Source organism: Schistocerca americana, chromosome 8 (genome assembly GCF_021461395.2).
Source record: "Schistocerca americana isolate TAMUIC-IGC-003095 chromosome 8, iqSchAmer2.1, whole genome shotgun sequence".
Lineage (NCBI taxonomy): Eukaryota > Metazoa > Arthropoda > Insecta > Orthoptera > Acrididae > Schistocerca > Schistocerca americana.
The window spans coordinates 374,547,957-374,564,953 of record NC_060126.1 but is presented as its reverse complement, the minus strand read 5'-3'; the positions used below and the strand labels follow the sequence as shown (position 1 = coordinate 374,564,953).

Genomic DNA, 16,997 nt, shown 5'->3' with positions numbered 1-16,997 from the left:
GCATTACAGTAAGCAACGAATACGACAAGAATTTGGCAAAGAGTAAATCCTCAGTTGTTTTAAGGGGGTGGCTTCACTTTGGAATATTATTTAAAAAATTTTCTAGAAATTATTCTTTATCATCACAGTAAACAACGAATATAAGAAGAAATTGGCAAAAAGAAACAATCAGTTGTTCTAAGGAAATGGTGTGACGCTGGAACCACTAGGACATGTAGTTTTCAATCAACCATCATTTAGTGTCATACATTTGGAAGCAAATTCGCATTCATCATAGACAAAATCACCCATCTCGAAACGTCCATTAATGTATAATATCTGAAATACATTACAGTTCTAACTACGAGAAAAACCTTGGCTAAAATGTAATAAATTTTGAATCACAACAACATACTGTCCCAGTAATTTCATTTATAAATCACTTACACAAGCAGTTGTACAAACTCAAATTTGCGTTACAATAATTTCAGATGACCTCCTCCATATGACCACTATAAATGAAGAACGTTTTGTCACTATCTCCTCCAATCACGTAGCACACTCTCTGCGCCGCGTTTTGCTTTGTACGCTGTAAGTGACAGCTACAGTTGAAACTTCTTTGTTTAATTCTAAAACTGCTGAGAGACACTGACGTACTGTCACTTTGCTTGCCTGTATCGCTTGAACACTGACCTACAGAATTTTCCCTAGCAAATACAGCTCAAACTTATTCCTTTATGACCCACAGTGTACAAGGATAACGCAATCTGACTATTAATCAACACAAGAGAATAGCCCTGAAGTAGAAGAAATCCTAACAATAACCCATACATTTCATAAGGCACTTACCTACAGAAAATCTGCATGACAGGAACTACAGTAAATACAGCAAGTATACAGCACGCTAAATAAGAGGATTGTAACTACTGTAGACTCTAACTACTAACAGGCACGTGGTCACCAAAGGAAAGATTCTGTTGCAGAGAAAACAATGTATTTAGCAGATTTTACCTTAATCGTGTGACATCCAGTTCCAAAGATTACATAACTGTCCCTGACGTTCAGTTCCAAAAATTATGTTATCCTCCATAATTCTATTACCCACATTTTACAATCCTTGTCCATCCAATATTAAATCTGCTTGACGGACACCCGTCCAGACCGTCCGCTCTCCCTAACACTGCTTCTCACCTCCATCACTGCTAATTATTAACTTCTGGCTGCGAGTTCTTGCAACTACAGTGTCTCTTACACAGGGCGCACAGTGCTGTCAGTGATATTAATGCAGTCTAAAGCGCTGACAACATACAAAAATATAAACAGGATACTTACTCAAAGCATTACTTTCATAGAAACATCCCAGTGTACCACTAGATGTATCTGTTTTGCCACAGCATCTGAGGCCTCGTGCTGATGGCACTGATACTTAAAAACTTAATAAAATAGTGGTTTCAGGCCGAAGCCAGTGGTACTTAAAAGGTTTAATTTCTCCATTCGCATGACATTTTAATGATGGTCATTCATTTGTCTATGTCGGTTGCTAACTACTGCTTATTTGCCCTTTCCAACATAAAACTCCTAGCCTTCATGATGGATTTATTAACTTTAATAAGCATCGTCGCTAAGGTGACATCATGTCCTGAAGGGTCGCGATTTTGCCTGTTTTCATAAGAAGTAGGTCTTCGGGTGCTCCGGAGGGCCTATAAAACGTTTAACCTGCAGTTTGTGGAGCGCGTACTTTATGCCGGAAGTGATTCTTTGATGTTTTAGGGTGTTTTTAGTTACATGACTTGGGCGCACACATTCAAGTGAACATAAACTAGGATATTTGTTTCGACGTGCTCGATGGCCAGGTGCTATCCTTTTTTCTACTTCTTCATGATCAGTGTGCTTTGGACACTGCCGTTTCCGAAGATAACAACAGGTATGCCTATGCTCTTGACTCGCTAAACCAGCCGGACTTTATTCTTAGTAAATGTCTAGAACTCCTATTCAGAACAGCAGGTTAAATGTAGCAGTCCACCACAGTTTGGTGAGAAGGGTGTGGCAAAAGCTTTTAGCAGAAACTGAGAAATTATTTTATTTGCTGAATACTACCTCTTCACTCCGACGTCTCAATGGTAAATCCGCGTTTCTTCACCTGTTGCGATACTGAGAGTCTCTTTGGGCCGCCCTTTGTCGAATTTTTCAAGCATGAAACGAGATGAATCCATTCTTACGTGTTTTTGGGCTTCTGTCAGGGAATGTGGCACCCAATGGGTCCAGCTCTTGTTCAGGCATAAGTGATCATGAACGATAGTCTGCATCGTAGTCGACCCAAATATGAGATGAGGATCATCTTCGATCATATTCCTGACAACATGAATGTTTTCTTGGTCAATTGCCATTGCTGGGTGACCGGAACGATGTGTATTTTCAAGAGACTCCCTGAAAATCGGTGAAATTGGTGACCCTACAAGGGCATTTTCTGCATTTATGCACACATGACCACCAACTCCAGAATGTCTGGCCCAACATGCAGGAGGTGGCAGTCGTCTGTGCATGAAGTGTGGTTGCTTGTGTGTATGAATGGCCGAAATCTTTATGTAAGTGTCTCTTAGCTGTGCCAGTCAGCAACTTAACATGTCTTCCTTACAGTAAGTAGCAATCTTTGTTTTTCTACATTGTGGACATCCTTACTAGAGTTTCTATTGTTTAACTTTTTTCTGTACTCATTGCACGGAAACCGCCCCCTGACAGATCCATCTTGGACTGTGTCTGACTCAGCACTACCTGTGCCTTCACCCATCATTCGCAGCATGGTTTGAAATCCAGTAGTGGGGGAATTCCCGCGCGCACGCTCCTGAGGTCGAAAAACAACGCTCTTTCAGAATGAAATAATCCCTCACTCGCCACGCTTCTCGTTTGAGGGTCAGCATTTAATCAGCAATCAGTGGCATAGATCACAGGCAACAACGACGGTTAGGGCTAGCGATACAGATACCGTCTCCTGGGAGTGAATAGGTTTTAGACCAGTGTGCTTTCTTTCTCAGTAATGCGATAAGCGTCGTTGCGTGCATGTGTTGATACTACAGCCGCCAAATTTAGATGTGGTACTCAGGTTGTGTGATTATTTAAGGGGTCAGTGCCTGGTTTTGATAACACGGGAATACGATGTGTGTTGGCAGGAGGGAGAACATCGGTCGCGGAGGCGGAGGCGGCGGGGGCGGCGCCATGAACTGCTCGGATATCGCGGTCGCCGCCCTCCCCAGCCACGCCAATACCAGCCCCAACGCCTGTCTGGAGCTCAACATCCGCGCCGTCAATGGCTCCGACGAAGGTGAGTGACATTTCCCACCTCATGATCTCATATTTTCAGTCGACTCCATTAAGGCTTCAGGGCGTAAGTCTGTAAGGACACTGCATAGAGTGGCTTTCTAGCTGTAATCCTGGTGGAAGTAGACATTCATTGGAACACGGACAAGAAAGGACTGATTTAACTGTCGAATGTGGATGCTGGTTTCTACTGTCCCCTTGATTTCATTCAAGAGCACAACGTATACAGGGCGTCTCAAACATGTACTTTCAATATTATATGGACGATATGGCAGCCTAAACAGACAAGGGGAGTCACGGCGTTGGGACCACAGATTTACTGCAAAGGTTGTATGCTTTAAATAAGCCATTAAATCAAAATAACGTGCAAGTAGTAAGGTGCACTATTCTGACGATTCCGAGAAAATCGCAAGAGAAGTTTGACGCGTCTGTTATGTAACTGGTGTATCTGTGCGAAGGTAGCTCCTGTTACAGCTCATGCTGAAGTGGTTACCGTTCGAGCTTCGTAAGACGACTTTGTATGAGACGACGGTTGGACTCCAACTAAATGCTGACTGTATATTTTTTTTCATCGATGCTCATATTATTTAATTTGTGTGACATTTAAGATGTAATATAGTTAAAAGAAACTACTTGTATTTACATGAAGTAGTAGTGAATTTCTGTTTGACTACTTACTATTTTCAATTAATTTTATTATTAGAACAAATATGTTTATAACTGTCGACAATTAAATGAAGAAACGCATAGACGTCTCTTGATAATGTATGCCTGTCGTGATTTGCGAAATCCCTTACAGTTGCAATCTGGTAAGGTACCCGGAACTACTTGGCAAAAAAATGTTCACATGTTTTGAAATCTTATGGGACTTAACTTCTGAGGACATCAGTCCCGAAGCTTACACACTACTTAAACTAAATTATCCTAAGGAAAAACACACACACCCATGCCCGAGGGAGGACTCGAACCTCCGCCGGGACCAGCCGCACAGTCCATGACTGCAGCGCCTTAGACCGCTCGGCTAACTACTTTGCACCTCAACGCTTCGAGCTGTAGAAACAGAGGCAGAACCCATTTGTTAGTCAACCTGCTTACCTGTGAAACGTTGCTTATGTAGCAAAACAGAATAGTGTTCGTGCAAATTTTTTGAACATCACAGAATTTATACTTGCAGTACAAAAATGAAGGTGACCACAATGACTTCTCGGGGCTGGTACCTTCGCACAGATACACCAGTTACATAACAGACGCGTGAAACATCTCTCGCGATTTTCTCGGAACTGCAGAGTAGTGCACCTTACTACTTGCACATTACATCGTTTTAATGGCCTACTAAATGTGTACAAAGTTTGAAGCCAGACCTTGATCCCAACGTTGTCGCTTCCCATTGCGAATATTCTGAGACACAAGTTGCATGGCCGGAAATTCATATTTGTGAACTGAGGTATTCACGCGTTTAGACATCTTACGTTCACAACATGCAACTACCTGCCGCATCACCACTGGTGAAGTTCTTCTGATAAAACAATACACAATATATGACGTGTGCTGGTTAAAATTTACCACCCTTCAGTTGTCATGATGAGTTTACGAAGATGGAGCATTACCCGTTACAACTTACAGACCTGCGTTTAATAAAGGGAGTAGCCTGAGGCAGTGAGCGGAAAGACGCCAATGTAGAGAGATAAGTTTCACCACAAGTGTCATCCGAAGTGGAAGAAATGTTGCACCATGCTTAGGAACATAAGAGAAACTGGAATGGTCAAGCTACAGAGAGCTGACAAAGGGTGCCAACAAAGAATTGTTGAAGGAGCAGAACTTTAGAAGATAGAGTTGTATCGTGTGGAGGGAATATTTTAAAATATTTGTAGGCCACCTCGCGTGTACACTTTGAAGAATACGTTGTGCAGTAACGATTGCCCTAACAGAGCAAACCGAGGTTTGGGTGGTTTTGAATTCAGATGAACAGTGTTCATTTCTGCCAACAGATTATCCAGCGCAGAAATTCATAGTGTTTGTATTGTTCACGGACGAGGACTCTTTTAACCGTGGTAGTGTACTCAACAGTTTCAATATCCATGTTTGCTGTCATGTAAATTCACCGGCCATTGTCGTCATAAATAACCGACATGTGTCATGTATCAGCGTGCGGGATGTAAAGGTACAATGGCATGTAATACAGTTTTATGGTATACATAACCTGATGTTCATTCGAGATAAGTTGTCACATTTGTTGGAAGACTGCACTTATTGTCCACGAAAGGTTCTGTGCACAGTTACACCTCGATATTCCTTTGAGCAACTGAACAACAGGCAGCCTGATCGTTGGAAGGAAGGAGCGCGCGTGTTTGCGGCCAGTACGGTCGCAGAATCTCCCATTACTTTTCTCGTGTGTGATCATGAAATCTGTAGTGTATGACATTTCAGTTGAAGCTGAAGAACAAGTGGTTGGTATTGTCTCAATGATCGACAGGCATTGATGTAACTGAGATAATGCAGCAAACTGTTATGCGCAACTGAGTACGCGTATTCAGATAGAAGGCTGACAATTTAAATAATTTTTTAAAAGGTTTGTTTGTCACAAAAAGATACTCGAAGTTTATTTTTCTCAAAGTAACTCAATTTATGATGCACCACGTTCCTAAGTTTTGAGACTCCATATTTGGGACGCCCTGTACGTTACTATCAGAACTCTTCCCCCACATCCATAATCGTTCACAATAACTCAAGTCACACTGTCCCGTTTATCATTGTTGACTTGCATGCAAAGAAGCACAAAAATATAATTATTGCACGCTCACAAGTCACTTGCAGTAAAGAGTTTGTAACACAACGAACCTTTTCAGGACGGCCATGTTGGGAAGCAATTGCATTAGCAGCTGAATAAGGCCTCAAACAGAGAGAGAGTCGAGTAGAAATCAACAAGAAATCTATCAGATAACAGATTCAGCACCCTCTGGTAATGAGGAACCCACCAGTATATCCATAATTTCGCTACCAGCTGAGGTGCTGAGAACCATGAGACTTTGAGATCGTAGCATGTATGCATGCCTCTGAGACGTGTTTATGTTACGGGGAACCAGCTTGATCTCCACTGTACCCCTATGCTGGTGTACGTGTACATTTGTGTACAGCTGTCTCTCCGATTTCTCTGGTGTTCACTTCCATATGGGCCCAAAGCACGAATTTTCTTTGCTGTAGGAACGCTCACTTGCTGCACTAACGGTCGTTTCTTCATTAAAGCTGTAAGCTCCTGAAGTAATTCCCCACTACAACCACACGTTCCATAGTTTCAGGGTCCAAGTCCGTAAAATGGACGATGAGGAATTCAGAAGTTTTGAGGGTTACAGACCTCACTATCAATCCAAACTTCGATATTGACTGTAAAAATGTACATTTCACAAATTTTGCAATGACGTGAGCTGGGGCTTGAAGTGACACATTCTTCACTGGAGTAGTGGGACGTCACCATTTTATTTACATCACATCGAGGGAGAGCACATTTGGTCATTTCCCCATAGTCTGTGTATGCCTTTCCAAATCTAGGTCTAAGGCAAACATCGACCTTGAAACACAAACATTTAACAAAACTACTAGATTTCATGCCCGAGGTGAAGACAGTTGTAAATGAACCTCAAGCCAGAGAATGTGCTTAATGAAAATGAGGATAACAAGGACTGCGGAATGTTGGGACCTGTGACAATTGGGTATGTGGTGCATTTAATATCTGTTCTTTATGCTCTGATTCTAATATCACTTTAATTACAAACCATACAACAGTGAAACAGACATTATTTACACTGGCCTCTATTTCAAACTTCTTGTGAATTGACATTAATAATAATAATCCTAAATATTAATTAAATAGTAATCAATCTTTTTGTAGGAAATGCGCGATGTTGAGACTTGATTAAATAGCAAGTCAGACCTATGAGGCTTGTGGTTTACCTACAAATTTTACGAACATCTACTGTTGTCAAAACTTTGTTCTCGGGCTTCGGTCCGTTATGTTTCTAAGTACCGGTACCTCATTTTTATTTCCAGTACCTTGAAATTTCAGACACACTATAAACTACTGACAAAATTTTTGAGAGAACTGAAGCTTCTCGGTGCCACACAGGGGAATTAAAGTCTGAAACAGTCAAATTTTAAGAGTTCGTACTTTTTAGGGATACAATTAGTACAATGTTTCAGACGGTTGGAACTCAGCCAGAACAGGAGAGATGTGGTCAGCTCCTAGGACTCAAGAGGTAGACGTCGGCCCCTACCATCCCACGTAGCTGGCAACAGCTCTACTTTCTGAAGTTGAGATAGTAGAGGAGTATGGCCCCAGAGAAACCGTAAAAGGTGCGCCGTCGGCCACTCGCTTCGAACTTTGGGGTGGAATGGCAGCTGCGGACTCGTGACCGCCACGGACGCTTTTTGCTACAGGTATTCATCGCATTGCACTTCGTAGTAGTTTTGGTGTTCATCATCTTGAACAGAAAACAGCAATGTCCCTCGTGTGCTCACTCTGTTTCGTTCGCTTGGCGAGCCCGTATCTCGCTACGGCCGCAAACCAATTGCGGCAGCCGTATGGTAAGATCCACCGGGACCTCCCCTTTGTCATCTTGATCTGCTTCCTTGCTTCAGGATGGTTGTTCTGTGCACCTACCTGTTGTTTCAGCATGTGTTCTGCATCGTACAACATCGCATAATATCCGTGAAGGCTGCCCTTCGCTAGGTATTATGCTTTACTTAATTCTAATTGCAGAATACGACAATTGTTTTGTTACTTCTTATCTCATTCGTATTATAATTGTGATACCTGCACACTGTTCCCAGTGTGCAACAAAGCAGGGGCCCCTGCAAGTTGTTGAATACTGGATACGTAACCACTTGAAAATCCTATCCGACTTTTAACATTCGCCACGGCCTCAGACTGGAGCAAGCTCCTTTAATTTCCGTCACCTCGGATAGCTAGAGGTGTGGAAGACAGCGAGGTGGATAGCCACAAGTTTACATTGTTCTTACAGTTTCCATTTACTCATACAAATTGTGGACCATAAAATTAAACACCGTAGGTAAATAGAAAAATATTATGGTCGTCGAAAAGACAGATCAAGCACGTAAGCAAGCCAAAATAGCTTTCACAGTAATAAAAGTCAAAGAGTCACGTTTAGATAGCATTTAGATAGCAAAAAGAATCACCAAAACACAGGAGCGGATAGCCTAAAAGAGCTCTTTTGGAGGTCATTGAGCTTCAGATTTGAGTCTGATTTTGAAAGACCTTTACAATGAAATAAGGAAGAACGAATACATAACACTCGTGTAGAAAAGCTAAAACTATTGGGCAGAAATGTCTAATGTACAGTTATTCAAGACGGCTTGTAGAATCTTTGACTGAAGACTTGTCATTGGATTTTCGGGTCAGCATTATCAACTCAATTCTGGAGACACCTTAGAGCAGATGAATTTGATAACAGTTGTCACACTGTCAGCTTGACAGATTATGCACTCAAGTCTCTGACGTGAATAATAGAAGAGGAAACTGAGGCTCTGTCACATGCTAACCGTTTGGCTTTAAAGAGCGTTAAGGTACCAGTGGGCAAGCTCTGACGTCACATTAGTAAACTGCGGTACAGAGGAGACTTCATTGTTGCCAGGATGTATTTGTGAACAGCACATGTCACTCTCTCCACTCCCCCTCCTCATTCCCCCACACTCCTTCCCCCACTTAACCTGGCCAGCTGAGTGGCAGGAATTTCAAAGCGGCACTATCTTTTGGTCAGTGAAGTGACGCAGCCATCTGAAAGATTTCCACTTATATAAATGTTAGGATTTATGACCTACCTTACCTTTATTACAATAATTTTGACCCAAAAAATGGCCGCCATGTAAACAAACTGTACATCGATAGGCCACTTCTGCTTTCAGCCACTATATTAGCGCCAAATTTATGGGCCAGTTATCTTAATAGCTATAATTCATAATATGCTACGGTAATTCAGATATTACTAAAGGTTAACGTCCAAAAATAATATCACACTAACACATGCTGCCCAGACACACTGATATTGGAGCATAAAACATTATCAGAGAGTTTCAATATGTACATCAAGAAAAGGTTTGCATCACCTCGGTTCAGAGAGTTCCGAAACCTGTCCAGAGAATTGGAATAGAGATCAACATATACATCATTTTCCCCATTTTTCTTGGTCATGAAAACCACACATTGCATGTTGTACCACCATAGAGCGAGACCTTCAGATTGCTGTGTACACCGGTACCTCTTAAACCCAGTAGCACATCCTCTTGCATTGATGCATGCCTGTATTCATCGTGGCATACTTTCCACACGTTTCACGTCACTGTTAGTCCAGATTATCTCACTCCCCAATGGCGATTAGCCGTAGATGCCTGAGACTGGTTAGCGGGTCACGTCGTCCATAAACAGCCCTTTTCAATCCATCCCAGGCGTGTTCGATAGGGTTCATGTCTGAAGAACATGCTGGCCACTCTAGTGGAGAGATATAGTTATCCTGCAGGAAATCATTCGCAAGATGTGCACGAAGGGGGCGCGAATTGTCGTCCATGAAGACGAATGCCACGCCAATATGCTGCCGATATGGTTGCACTATCGGCCGGAGGATGGCATTCACGTATCGTACAGCCGTTACGGTGCCTTCCATGACCATCAGCGGCGTACGTCAGCCCCACATAACGCCACCCCAAAACATCAGGGAACCTCCACCTTGCTGCACTCATTGGACAGTGTACCCAAGGCGTTCAACCTGACTGGGTTGCCTCCAAACACGTCTCCGACGATTGTCTGCTTGAAAGCGTATGCGACACTCATCGGTTAAGAGAATGTGATGCCAGTCCTGAACGGTTCATTCGGCATGTTGTTGGGCCCATCTGTACCGCCCTGCATGGTGTCGTGGTTGCAAAGATGGACCTAGCCATGGACGTCGAGAGCGAAGTTGCGCATCATGCAGCCTACTGCACACAGTTTGAGTCGTAACACGAAGTCCTGTGGCTGCACGAAAAGCATTATTCGGCATTATGGTTTTGATGTCAGGGTTCCTCCGAGTCATAATCCAAAGGTAGCGGTCTTCCACTGCAGTAGTAGTCCTTGTGCGGCCTGAGCGAGGCGTGCCATCGACATTTCCTGTCTCTCTTTATCTCCGTGTCCAAAGATCACTTTGTTCACTGCCAGACACCTGGACACTTCCCTTGCTGAGAGTCCTTCCTGGCACAAAGTAATAATGTGGACGTGATCGATCCGCGGTATTGACCGTCTAGGCGAAGTTGAACTACAGACAACACGAGCCGCGTACCTCCTTCCTGGTGGAATGACTGGAACTGATCGGCTGTCAGACCCCCCTGCGCCTAATAAGCGCTGCTCATGCATGCTTGTTTACATCTTTGGGCGGGTTTAGTGACATCTCTGAACAGTCAAAGGGACTGTGTCTGTGATACAATATCTACAGTCAACGTCTATCTTCTGGAGTTCTGGGAACTGGGGTGATGCAAAACTTTTTTTATGTGTCTACATTGCGACGACCTAAAATTGGCCAACAGACTACGATATGCTATGAGGTTGCCATTAAAGTTTATGTAACTTGTTCTCACAATATCAGTGTGTTAAAATACGTTGCACTGTTTTTTATGACCAAAAATTAGCCAACACACAATTAGATACTATCAAGTTAGCTTAGAGGAGTTTGACATCAAAAGATTGTACGAGATTTGTAATTAATGGTGGGAAATTAAAAACTTCAGGAGCAACATTTCGACAGGCTCATCTTCAAATACTAGCATTTCTACAGGCATGTTTGTACACACACTACAGGTTACTCTAATGTCTCACGTTTAAACAGTTTCTCCCAACTGGGACAGGACGGAAATAATAATGACACCTTCATTACAAACAAGCAAAAATACGGAAGAGGACATCCTATGGTCTGCGACATATTATAGCCACTCGGCCTCCAGTGCCTCTTCACACATGCTGCCATTTCTGTGGCAGTGGTCTGCTGGCTAGAAACTCAGTTACACTGGACTGTGGACCATGGTGTGGCCATCCGCTGTTGAATGAGAGTCTTCCATGTAATGCAACGCTGAGGAAGCTACCTGATGAACTCCTGTTAAGACATTAAATGCCTGACCCTGCCCAGTGCCAGCAGCAGAAGCTGCGTCTAAAGGAAATGAATATTCACCAAGAATGATATAATTATAATGGTTAAGAAAACCATGTATAATTACACATCTTATTCAGGCAGCGTGCATGGGTGAAGATGCTTCCATCTTAGCATGCAAGGTACATTCTGAAACATTCTGCATACAAGGTCTGATAAAATGCATTAAGACACCCACAACTGGTCGTTAATACGGTGTGTGTCTACAATTCCAATCACATGCCATATTTTTAAAAAAAATTGTGACTGGCAAGACTGAGGCATGCACATGAGATTTGTGACACATTTTGAATTTCATTCTAAATAACAATGCAACAGAACCTTTACATTCCAACACTGCATAGAGCGCTTCATGTATTGAACAAATGATGTATTGTATATATTCATACTATTAGTATTGTTATTTCAGCTTTAAAAAAGATTTACATGTTTCACATCCACGAGGATCTCCTCAGCACGGATCTATGGAACGAAAAACTAATCTAATCTAATCTATGTTCTATGTAAGATCTCTACACACAGCGAAATGAAGCGAAATATATGATAATTCTCTACGACAAGGTCTACATCACATGGAAGGATGAGACATAGACAGTGTTTAATAGCCACTAATATCTGAAGATTCAGAAAATTTGTAGTACTAGAGATTGCCTTCACCACACTCGTTAACACTCTTCTCGACTATTGTTATGTGGTGTAGGATCATTACCAAACAGAAATGTAGGATGCCATCGGGAAAAAAGTTCAGAGAATGGCATCGGAAAAAAGTCTGAAGAAGGGCAGATCTCTTATGTATTACCGAGAAATAAATGAGTGTCTAGGACTCAGGATGACAATCTTATCCAACGCAGGTCCTCACACCTTTCAGCAGACGATTTGCTTGATTGCACTGGTTCGATTTAGTGATTGAAAATGTAAGCATTTTAAGCGGTTTGAAATATTCTTGACAGCAAATCTGCAATTCCCTATGTTCTCGCCATTAACAAAGGCTCCTAAAATCTACAGTCTTCAATGTGTACATTACATTTATTCACAACACTCACCTTGATTTTGAAATGGAGTTTGTTTATCATTGACAGCATTTCTCTTTCCGTAATTACTACATCCCAGTATGACAACTATCCAGAACCATACCAATCCATCTTCATTTTTCTATAGTTTTAAACTACTTCAACAACTACGAAATTGCCCTGTTTCGTGATTTATGCGTGACAAAGAAAGTACAGAGCCGCTTCATATTTTAAAATTTTATTTGCACGGGATAGTAGCTCCCATAGCACTGTCAAAGTCAGGAAACTCAGATAGGGCGATGGGCTTTCTCTCATTTAAGTTCCAAAATGTGAACAGTATTGTAGCAGTTTGCTATTTATTTGCACACTCGTGTATTACGGCAAGCAATCTACGTATAATATTTTGTAGGAACTTACATGGGGTACCATGGATGAAAGACAAGAGCTTTCCGAGATGATCCTACTCCCTATATGAGGGCAGTACCTAAAATCAGGTGTGTAACACACAATTGTCCCTTATGGTGTTCTGGAGTATATTTCCATCATTTAACCTATGTCCATGTTCCTTTCATGTGCAAAGGGTGTTTATTAGCAAATTCATAGTATTATCAATATTTTCTCATTTCAGTCATTCGGTAAGAGGTATGTGGGAGGAAGGAAACAATACATTGTCCGCAATGGACTCCCTCAGATTTTGTCGGCAGTAAACTTCTCTACGCTGCACAATGTCTCCCTTGCTGCAGTATGTTTATCACCTCGGGCCGACTAAATGACTGCGTATGTGCTGCTGTTTGTTAGATTTCTTCTGTTTCTTTTATTTATCCAACGTGGTGTGGGTCCCAGACTGTTGTGCAATACTCAAAAATCGTCCAAATAATTGTTTTGCACACCACTTCTTGTTTATTGGATGAACTGTATTTTCCTAAGATTCTTCGTAATGTATCACTGTCCTACACCATATACTTTTGCTTTATATGATCTTTCCATTGTAGATCATTCTGGATGGCTATTTCTACACATTATATGCTTGGTATTGTTTCCACAATTATTGTAATCATACATTTCAGGATTTCATCTCCTGTGTGAGTGCAGTACGTTATTTTTGTTTTTATTGTGTTTCTGTACCTATCAGTGATCCTCTCCTGCTCGCTATTACTTTCTGGCACTGCTGTCTTCTTATAGCTAATGGCATCATCTGTGAACAGCCTACAGTGTCATTTAAACATACACTCTATAAATCAGCTGATGATAGATGAAAAAATTATTGTATGCTTCTGTATGTGCCCCTAATTTCCCTGTGTTCGCTACGTCAGTTATACGTTGGTATTACAGTCCTCGTTCAATGCAGTTTCTTAAAATTTACTCCGTAGCATTTCATGAAAAATGGATCTTTTTTTTTGACGTTTTATCTTCATTTTTAGAATTGGGTGCACCAACCTGATACTATCACAGCAGCCTCTCTGAGCTCCCGACTTTGTCCATTGGATCATTTATTTTGTCACATGTACGTCTTGGGTCAGCCACAACCAAACAAACGATGTAACAAGATTTTATTTGCAAGAAGAGTTCTGTAATCATAAACAGACATTATGATAAGCAACATATACATCCTTTGTACATATGCCGTAATTCCCTCCTCAAAACAACTACATTGGGAGGAAATTTAGAACTTTACATGTATTAAGTGAGTCTTGTATCACAGCCTGACAAGTTTATTGCGTGTTTGTTTAGTAAAGCAATACATAGTGCAAACTCCCCATTAATATGCGACCTTTTTGATGGTCGTAATCCCATACACGAATCATTGAGTGACAGGCAAAGTGCCCCCAGTCAGTGCCCTCACCGGCTTTGTGGCCGAGCGGTTCTAGGCGCTTCAGTCTGGAACCGCGTGACCGCTACGGTCGCAGGTTCGAATCCTGCCTCGAGCATGGATGTGTGTGATGTCCTTAGGTTAGTTAGGTTTAAGTAGTTCTAAGTTCTAGGGGACTGATGACCTCAGATGTTAAGTCCCATAGTGCTCAGAGCCATTTGAACTATCTGAACAGTGCCCCCATTACACAACATATACCGTGTGGAGTTCTTGGTCACAGATCCATATTGTGGACAATGTAACACATTCAAAATTTAGCTGAAGGAATGGGAGTAAGCCATTCATAATTGATGTGCCATATAGGCCCACTATACGGGGAAAGTAGTTTGTTACAACTGTTTTGCTGTAACACAGTTATGTGTAGAGTTATAAATAGCAGCTTGCTTAATACCATGTTATTTAGTCAAGAAGACATATGTCAGAGGATTTTGTATCTTTTGACTACGGAATCGTAGACATTTAAGGAGTTTGTGGATAATATGCGTTCCTCCACAGATTCAGTGTTACCATCCTTTATAAGCAGACACAGATGAGAGTGGAGGTATATACAAATAGATGTTTCTTCATCCTTTAAAACAGTAAGCGTGCATTCCTCTGTACATGTACCGCAAGGTGTGTAGTAACTTCCAATAGCTGTTTATGGTAAATATTGATGTATTCCCCATTTGTATCCAGACTTTTTTCGGATGTGGTATTTTAAGTAATTGTAAGTCTTACCTGCATACAGTCATTGGCCTTTGGTAAGACAGTTTCCTTTAGTCATGGCACTGGCTACTGAGTCGTTAATAGTGTTTGAGATCTGTAATAGAGTCCATATGTAATTATGAAAACTATAGGCGGACAGAACACACATTGCTTTGGTTCCCCATAGCAATTCTTTTCCTGCATTCTTGTGTACAGAACAAGAGTTTTTACCACTTCAGGAAAGGGATGGCTCTTTGTCAGTTTACACCACAATAGAAGCAAACATAGCATAACCTTGAAAATAAATAGCAGCTTAATACTATGTTATTTAGTTGAGGAAACCACACATCGGATTGGTATTTACTTGTATATTTTATTGAAATTGTGTTAACATCTACAAACTACCAAGACGTCCCTAGAAGCTCGCACAATCACTGCATCAGAGGTGGGTGTTCCTAATTTTACAGTATTTAGCTGACATTAGAATAGGAATTATGACAAACTCTTTTATATTCGGGGCAACCGCAGCTGTTAAAAGGCATGATGTTAGGAAGAACTCCGCTCACAGCTGGTAAAATTGTTATTTAAAAAACATGGCCATTTTCGCGGCTTAAGCCGCATCGTCAGATAAACTTACGTGGTAAAAATGAAAGTAAAGTGTCACCACATTTTTTTGGATATTAAAATTGGATAGTTAAATTAGTATAGTATTGACGATATTCTCTGAATAGTAAATTTTGTCTAGGAGCGATGGTTATGCGTATCATCTTTTAACATTTTTAGTATATTTTAGACATTCCTTCACTAATTTTAATATCCGCAAAAAGTGGTGACAACGTACGTTGCTTTTTACCATGTAGGATTACCTGAGGATGCGGCTTAAAGCCGCGAAACCGGACTTGTTTTAAAACACAGCAATTTTACCAGCTGTGAGCGGATTCTTCCTAACATCATGGGATTCATGACTGAGTATGCCTATGCAATCTAAACTATATAGGATATCGTAAACGTTTGCTGATTTTCCATGTCCCCCATGTCTGAAGTATAATGTAAACGAAAGTGTATTACTGTATGTCAGAGCAGTATAGTGTTTTATTACTGGGGCACTATAAGCATATCGACCAAAGAGACTGCATACACTTTGGTTACCACTCTATGCATACTATAACCCGCTACATCACTATTGGCAATATGAGAGCCACATGTACATTTACACAACTACATAACAGTTACATTACAACAGCAGTGTTTATCCAGATGACGTGATACTCAGATTGCCCCCCCTACAGCAAAACAGGTAACGGCATAAGCAATTTTCCCAGCGAACAATGCTACAATGCTCATTGGCATACACGTGTCATGGAATTGGTAATGCTCTTTCTTCGGTAAGTGATGTGACAGCAGGTCTGTTGCCGATCAGCAGCAGTCGGCTCAGCCAGAGTGATGCACGTCGAATGTGCTCATCCCACAACCAACTGTAGCTGATGCTCGACTGTGGTTCCTCCCTGACAACTTTTCTCGAGTTTTCAATCGATGGACGCAGATTAATTAGCTCCTGTAATTCTACAAACTATGTTTATTTCTACTTTATGAACACTTCTTACAATTATAAGCGAAATAAATAAGGTAACGTTTGTAAACATTTTTTGTGAGTTAGTGTTTCAATGCACGCTGTGATCCAGTAAAAACTTTCGGGTAAACTGTTAGGATTGCATAGACGCATAGTTCACGCGGTCGTCGCCTATTATGCCGTCTTTTCTCTTAATGTACAATGGACTAAAGGAAAAGGCCGTTCTGCTATTCACAACGTCAGACAAATCGTTCATAAATTCCATAAAACTGATTGCGTTTTTCTCTGCTGTATCTCTCTGTAGTTCCTTCTTAGTTGCTATACAATTTCTGACAGCTGCAGCAGAAAAGTGGCGAGGACTTGAATGGCTGCTTTAACATTTATTTGCT

The 16,997-nt window shown here is 41.4% G+C and overlaps 1 protein-coding gene across 3 annotated transcripts in view; it reads left to right on the top strand.

Annotated features, from left to right (window-relative positions):
* Positions 1 to 16,997, top strand: part of LOC124545370 (prolactin-releasing peptide receptor-like) — an 835,248-nt gene that overhangs the window by 465,648 nt on the left and 352,603 nt on the right. For 2 of the 3 annotated variants that reach the window (XR_006967612.1, XM_047124280.1), the window contains exon 2: positions 3,147 to 3,298. Coding sequence is in view for 2 of the 3 variants with exons in the window: in XM_047124280.1 (XP_046980236.1) it covers positions 3,193 to 3,298 (106 nt within the window). In the remaining variant the exon portion in view is untranslated. Of the gene's footprint in view, positions 1 to 3,146; positions 3,299 to 16,997 lie in introns of those variants that run through there. The other variant, XM_047124281.1, reaches the window with a different exon arrangement.